We start from the raw sequence: 7779 nt of genomic DNA, 5'->3' as shown, positions 1-7779 counted from the left end.
GATAGATAGATGATAGATAGATGATAGATAGATAGATAGATAGATAGATAGATAGATAGTAGATAGATAGACATGGGATAGATAGATAGATAGATAGATAGATAGATAGATAGATAGATAGATAGATATGGGATAGATAGATAGATAGATAGATAGATAGATAGATAGATAGATAGATAGATAGATGAAGCACAGCCCCACACCATGCACCCTGCGCCCTGGGTCCCTGTGTAGGTGACATTTCGGCCCCGTGGTCCCTGGCTAGGTGCCGTGTGGCCGGCGCTGTTTGCACACTTGCTCCTCTGATTCCCGCCCTGTAATTGCTCAGTGTCCGCCGCCGCCTCCTGTCTGTTCCCTGAGACTCCGCTTCCCCGGAACAGCTGTCACCCCGAGCCCCGGCCCCGGTTCCCAGGCAGGCCACCCAACCTTACAAATCACTCATTTTGCTCATTAACTTGTTTAAAATTCATAAAAGAAAAGAATCGAGGCCACGCTGCTGCCGCCGCCGGCGACCCCCGAATCCTCCCTCCTCAGTCTCCGATACAAACCTATGATATGTAAATAAAGCGCAGTAAATACCTAGAACATTTGTTTGTTTACCTAGAACAACAATTTATCCCCAACAAACAGGTGAGGTCAATGTCCCCTTCGCTGCAGGATAATTAGTTACTTATCAGTTAATGGAACCAATAAATCTCATTGCGCCAATATCGTGTTTTGTTGTTTATTTTATTTTATTAAAATTATTTTATTTTTCTTTTATGTTAAAAAAGAGATACATTTTATTATTTCGTGTTTTTCTTTTCAATCACCAAGAAAAAAAAATCTGTCTTTTCTCTAATCATTTATTTGATTTGTTAAAAAAAAGACATAAAAAATGACTTTGTCTGGACAACATATAATAAATATGATATTTGAGTCTTTTCAATGTACATCGTATATTAGAGAGCATGCTGCCACTACTCAGGATCGGGTCACATCAGTGCAAAGTTCTCCCTTCCTGGCTCCTTTGACTCCGGGGAGCGCAGCGCCTTCTCCATCTTCCTCCCCTCATCCATGGCTGTGCGCCACTTCCTTCTCTTCTTCCTCATCTTCACCGTTATCATTTTAATTTATTTTATTTGCAACAGAGTTTAGTCCTCTTTCTTCAATAATAGGGTTCTGCTCTGTATAAGTACAGTTCATACCGATGTCTGAGCTTTTTATAGGGGGTGCCCATAAATTGCCCCCCACATGTCCCTTTTTTATTCTAGTTACCTCCATTTAGTTTTTTTTATTTGTCCTTGTGGGGTGTGATAGTGCTGTAGTTAATAAAAACAAAATAGAGAGGTGCTCTTTCACCGCGTGTGTGGGGTGCCAGGGATTGGGTTACCCAAAGGGTTAAGCGCAGGTTGTCCCCCTGGACCCAGACCATGAATGAGGACCCTGGGGACAAGGGGTCTCTGTAACTGAGGGTGGGGTGCAGGTGGAGTCCTGTACATACTGCTGTACATTGCTGCAGCTGCTGCTGCTGCTGTGGTGCTGTCCATACTGCTCAGCAGGCTTGGGTGATAGAAATAAGGAGAGGGGAACATCCTCTGTAGAGCAGAGTAATTGCCAGCTTCAGCCAAAAGCTCCAGCCCTACTGCTGTCTGCCTCTTCCATTTTGTCCTATGGAGGAATAAAATCAATATTGAGTATACAGAACAGTACAGGCACTTGGAGACATTCTACATTCTAACATCACACATAGCCCTTTTCTGATGTCCTGACTGCAGAAGATCCATTGAGGAGCATCAGGCCCCCCACAAGTCTCCAGCTGTGGTGGATTCACTTTAAGAAAAGACTCAAGACTATCCAGAGCTCTGTCTTTAGCCCCTATAGAGAGTTCTGGAGCTTTGGAGGCTTTGTGCTACATGTGTCTCATCCTCATCATCAATTGGAACTTACAGTAGATGCCAGACAATGGCACAGTGAGAAGCCACCATGTGATGCTATCAATTCCACCTAGTTTGCTCAAATGTGAACACTTGTAGAATTAGTTTTAATTAGTACTAATTCTAATGAGTACATCTGCTTATACTGCTATCTCATTAGCATGGAAGAGCAAAATAAAAGTGTACTAATCCATAGTATATATTGAATTACTATTACCATTTTCTATTTCCATCACCACTGAATTATTATCAATATATTATTATAATATACCTTTTCTGATTTTTTTTTACTACATTGCCATGTTTAATACTGTTACGATCTATATTACTTTAGCACATTATTTACAGTACTTTTAGCACTTGGTGAAGTATAAATCGTGATTAATATTTTAATTACTATTTCCAGTTAGTCACTACTATATTACATATTATTTCAGTGCTTATTGTTCATTAGCTGAGTATAATTAATGGATGCAATAATATGGAGTGTTTTTTTTATTTTTACTTTAATTACCTTAGTACCAAGTGATTTTACCATATATTTATCATGTATATTATACTACTGCACTATTATTTATTGTCTTGTACTATGGTGTCTATTTTTTACTACATTGCTATAGATATTTTATTAGTTTATACAGTCATCACATTAGGACTGTCAACCATACTACAGTGTAATTATTGCTCAATGGAGCATTTAATGTTTTAAAATTGCATTATTATTATTATTATTATTATTATTATTATTATCTGTATAGCCATTATATTGCAACCTTTATATCATAATACTGCAAAATAATTCCTATTGGTTCACTTTAATATGGGATCTATATATTTCAACTTATTTGTTTTACTATACTACCATATTATTATTATTATTATTATTATTATTACATTATTGTGGTATAGAAGGGAAACATACCCAAAGCTTCAAGTACTCTTGGGAGAACAAGAACAAGTAAGATGACACATGGGAGGCACAATGATACTAATGAGTTTATATTAGAATTTAACTCCATTTTCCTACTTGTGACTTGATAAGTGAAGAGCAAAATCCTGATTTGAGTTTTTCATTTCTCTGCCAAAACAGTGTAGCAGAGAGCCTATGGAGTTGTTACCTCTGGTGGAAGAGAGTGTGGGGGGTATAATAAACAAGCCCCTGACACATTATCTACATTGCATACAAATGACACTAATTTTTTCCGACAGAATTAGGGTGGCTGAAACCGTCTGTAATGAGACAGAAAATTATGGAAAATAGAATTGTACTTCATTTGCTGCTACAAGATGAGTGTGGACAACAGGGACAATGGAGATAGGATGAGGGACCCTCATGTAATATACATTCGTTTCATTAAAATAATATATCCAAATGGGCTTGCTGACTTTAAAAAAAAAATCACTATTTCTAATTGAATTCTCCCGAAATTCTGCCAGTTTCCAGTGCAACACTGCATAATTAGACTGCAGTGGGAATTCTTGCCCAGTGTATTCCTGGGACACAGGAAGAGTAATCTGTCCCTAGTTTTGTAATGAAGATTTACACATTATTTATTCATGTGGATATTAGTTGCGATTTTTTTTCTTGGCTTTGAAGCTGTTAATTAGCCATATTTATCTCGTTATGAGCACTTTGTGGGGTTTTCACTATTCAGATGAAATTACTAACAACAACAACAACAAAAATACCCTGGGATGCAGAAACTCAAATGTGGTCCCTTTAATGGGAGGGAATCTAAAAATCTGAAACTTATGTAGAATTTACATAGTTAATTACATGTTTCAATTACATGTTACATGTATAGTTAATGACATGTGTAGTATGTCTAGATCCAGTTCATGGACGTAATGGACATAATCCAAACCAGAAACTGATTCCTATTGAAAGGCTTGATGGAGGGACTTTGTTTTGGGATTTACACAATTGTCTTGAGTTAGTCCCTCGTGTCATTTATTTAGGGACCAAATGTAAGAATATTTTAGCTGCATTTTATACTGTGGATGCCATTTTAGACTGATTATGGTGTTCTTCAGTTAGTTTGCGGATAGAACCTCCAGACATATCCCTGCCCTATTACCCCTATTGTAGGTGATACATATTTCCAATTTTATGTAATTTTTTTATTTTTTTTACACATTTGCTTCTCATCATATTTGTGTTGTTGTGCCCATTCCACCAATCTCACCTTCTGTTTTGGTACCATGTTTTGACTTGGGTGTCTGTGAGGTTTAGGGCTGCAGCCAGGTCCATTCGGTCTTGTACACTCAGATACTTCTGTCTCTCGAAGCTCCTCTCTAGCTGATTGAGCTGGTGGTCAGAGAAAGCTGTCCTCGCCTTCCTGGGCTTTTTGGACCTTACAGGAGGACTATCCCGACTGCTTGAAATCTCCCTGTCTCCTTCTTCCTTTGTACCTATAGGACCAAAGAAGTAATAATCCATATAAACTAATGCACTTAAAAGGTTGATATAAGATGGATAGATAGATAGATAGATAGATAGATAGATAGATAGATAGATAGATAGATAGATAGATAGATAGATAGATAACAGATAGATAGATAATAGATATATAGATAGAAAACAGATAGATAATAGATGGATGGATGGATGGATGGATGGATAGATATATAGATAATAGATAGATAGATAGATAGATAGATAGATAGATAGATAGATAGATAAATATATAGATAATAGATAGTTGGATGGATAGATAGATAGATAGATAGATAGATAGATAGATAGATTCAAAAGTGTATTTTTATACTCTATTACTATCATTATTATTATTACTATCATTATTTTTTAAAAATAGTATGCACATTATTTTTTTAACACTATACAATGTTTCTTCTTGTTTTTCTTCTTATTATCGCAATTTGTTATTATTATTATTATGCGCTTAATTATTTGTTAATATTTCATATTATTAATATTATTTTATTAAAAAAAACTATCACAATAATATAATTTAGGTATTAATTTATATTTTTCTCCATAGTTCATTATCTTTATTATTGTTATTATTATTATTATTACTGTTGTTGTTATTATTAATCTTATGATCACTATATTTATCTGTTTATTTACTTATTTATTTGATTTATGTTTCCCTTTTATTATTGTTATAATTATTATTATTATTACTATTATTACTGTTGTTGTTGCTGTTATTGTTAATCTTATGATCACTCTATTTATCTGTTTATTTACTTATTTATTTGATTTATTTTTTCCCTTCGTATTTTCCCATGCCAGGTGAGAATTGTAACGGGACCAGGTATTATTTATCAACCTTGTATTTTTTTTTTCTGTACTGAAGAAAAATCGATATGTCAAAAACCATCTCCGTATGTACCAGGTTTTTTTTTCTACAGCGTTTTTTTTATCTTCCCTGCAGGAAGAACAATAATCTCTCTAATTGACCCACTGGGGAGGATGCTTTCCACACAAAAAAAAATCGCCAGGCCACACTGTACATCTGTTTTTGATCATTAATGCACAAGAAAAAAAAATGACTATCCCAAAATGAATGGTTAAATTAATTCTATCATATTGATATTAGCTAACAGATAATGGTTCTATTGCGGGGGATAAAAATGTGTTTTTTTTCTATATTATTAACCCGCTGTAAAATAATTGATGTCAATGCACAATTGCAAAAAAAAAAAATAAATAAATAAATGCATTCAATATAAAAGCGAGATCGTTTTAATTAACACAACAGTTTGCAATAATCAAGCACGTATTTAACAAGGGATTATGTGTAAATTAAAAACGTTATTGCTTCGATATCAAGCTAAGAAATTAATATTTTTGACAGAAAGTAAATGCCAGGAGTATAAAGTATTCTTGATAAATAATTTCAAGTAATTGAAATTGTATTTGTTCTATAGTTTTTGGGGCAATTAATTTAATATTTCAAAATAAAATAGTAAATAATATAACATTAGTAGAAGAGTCAAATGTAAAAGCAATAAAATATGAATTTATTAATAGTCATTTTATAATTATATATAAAAAAATAATTACAATAACTTTTATGGCTAAATTATAATTATAATAAATATATATTGTTTTATTTCTGTTAAATAAAAAGGTATAACAAAAAAGAATAGAACCACAATAAACCGTGTGTGCATTAAGGAAGTTTGGAAAAACTCACCATGGCCTTTCATGTCTGAGTGCAGGTCATCTCGTAGCTTTTCTCCTTTTCCTTTGCCATCTTGCATCTCCTGCTCTAGCTTGGGTCGAAAACTTTCTGCAGCCCCTTCATGCTTTGGAGTGTGATGAGGAGAGGAGACACTGGTGCTATAAGGGGCACAAGCAGCTAGGGGTTTGCTATCTCCCAAAATGTCTTTAATTAAAAAGGAAGAGGTGGAAGTCCTGGGGGCAGTGCCCAGCTGCGCTGCCTGATGCGGTGGGGACTGCTGTGGTGGTACCTGCTGATGGTTGTGGTGGAGATGGTGGAGGTGAGCGCTGTCCACCAGCCGGTGCTGATCTGCAGGCTCCATTGTAACCGAAATGGGAGATGAAGGTGAACTTCCCACAGTGTCTATCTCCGAACCAGGAGAGAGAGCTCCCTGATTCCTAAAATCTCTTCCATCCCTGCTAAAGTCTCCATTCAACATGCCAGGGCTGCCAGAACCAGCATTGGACAATATCGTGTCTATCCCAAAACTGGATCCTTCCATGGTGCTTGTGCTTCAAGACAAAGTCTTCATGACAATCCTCTTTAAAAATCGATAGACCAAAACAATTTCTTTTTTAAAAAAGAACCCAGTAGGAAAAAAAATAAAATAAATAAAATAAAAAATAAAACAAATAATAAAATAAATTCAAAAATTTAATTTTAAAAAAATGCAAATAAATAAGGCAGGCGTAAATGGCTGATAAGGGACTAGTGATGGACACAGGCACACGTGTGACTAGTCCTACATACGTGTATCTAGTGTCATGTACCAGTGCTGTGCCCTGCCAGGCTATATTTCATGTTAATAGCCCTTGTGCAGCTGGGATGAGATCTGTAGTGCTTCTGGTGTCTAGGCTCTAGTTGTTGGAGAACTTTCTTTGAAAGTTGAGGTTGCTCTCAGACTGTGGCTAGATGTCTCCTGCCTGCTGCAGCAGCTCTTTGCCTTGTAATCCTTCTCCTGTTGGGCTGCAGAGACTCCCTCCCATGACGTCACCGACAGGAGCAGACCCCCAGCCCTCCTTCCCCATCCTCCAGCATTGGTCGCCTTGGTGGGAGAGCCCTGACGTTGGGAGCAGGCAGCCAATGGGAGTAGGAGCAGTTTGCACTGTGCATGGACCAGGGCTATGGACTAAGGATGCTCTTTTTTTACCATGTATCTCCTGGGTTGCTTCCTCTAATCTAAAGCAGAAATAAATTCAATAAATAAGAAATAAATAAATAAGAGCAAAGGAAAAAAAGGTGGAAAAGAAGAGGCAAACTATGAGGATGTCAGGTTCAGTCTGAATAATAACTAAACTGCAAGGACAATGCACAGTAGTAATGTAGTGTCTGCAAAGAAATGCAAGAGCTCAGAACACTGGACTTCTGAGAGAGTAAGTGACCGATGTGATTTTATTCCCCCTTCACCCTGTTCCTAGTCTGTGTTCCTATTCACTGCAACTTCTTGTTACATTTTCTTCTAAATGTTAGTAAATACAATGATGCTTGAAGTTAATTTTTTCTTTATTGGTTTTTTTTTTTAGACTGCAGGAAAAATATTATTACACATTATATATATTCATATATTAATTTACAAGCATAACTATATATTTATATATATTATTGGTTTCTGGCTTCCATGGATGTACAGTGTCACACAGAGATTGACTGCTTTGCATCTTCGTATATTG

The 7779-nt window shown here is 35.9% G+C and overlaps 1 protein-coding gene across 1 annotated transcript; it reads right to left on the bottom strand.

Annotated features, from left to right (window-relative positions):
- Positions 1-761: 761 nt before the first annotated feature.
- BARHL2 (BarH like homeobox 2) lies at positions 762-7055 on the bottom strand. Its single transcript, XM_077278187.1, has 3 exons — positions 6083-7055; positions 4103-4328; positions 762-1650 (listed from the first exon to the last, which is right to left on the bottom strand). Exons 1-3 carry the CDS (start codon positions 6609-6611, stop codon positions 1338-1340), a joined length of 1068 nt encoding a protein of 355 aa, XP_077134302.1. The 5' UTR covers positions 6612-7055; the 3' UTR covers positions 762-1337.
- Between the last annotated feature and the right edge of the window lie 724 nt (positions 7056-7779).

The sequence above is a fragment of the Ranitomeya variabilis genome, chromosome 8 (assembly GCF_051348905.1).
Source record: "Ranitomeya variabilis isolate aRanVar5 chromosome 8, aRanVar5.hap1, whole genome shotgun sequence".
In the NCBI taxonomy this organism is placed as follows: domain Eukaryota; kingdom Metazoa; phylum Chordata; class Amphibia; order Anura; family Dendrobatidae; genus Ranitomeya; species Ranitomeya variabilis.
Note: the sequence above shows the minus strand (reverse complement) of the source record. Positions and strands in the feature narration are given on the sequence as shown.

Excerpts from the sequence above, each read along its gene's own strand:
- BARHL2 (XM_077278187.1), bottom strand. The coding sequence starts at position 6,611 with ATGGAAGGATCCAGTTTTGGGATAGACACGATATTGTCCAATGCTGGT. Across the intron at positions 4,329-6,082 it reads CTCAGACATGAAAGGCCATG|GTACAAAGGAAGAAGGAGAC; the intron begins GTGAGTTTTTCC and ends TTGGTCCTATAG. Across the intron at positions 1,651-4,102 it reads ACATGGTACCAAAACAGAAG|GACAAAATGGAAGAGGCAGA; the intron begins GTGAGATTGGTG and ends ATTCCTCCATAG.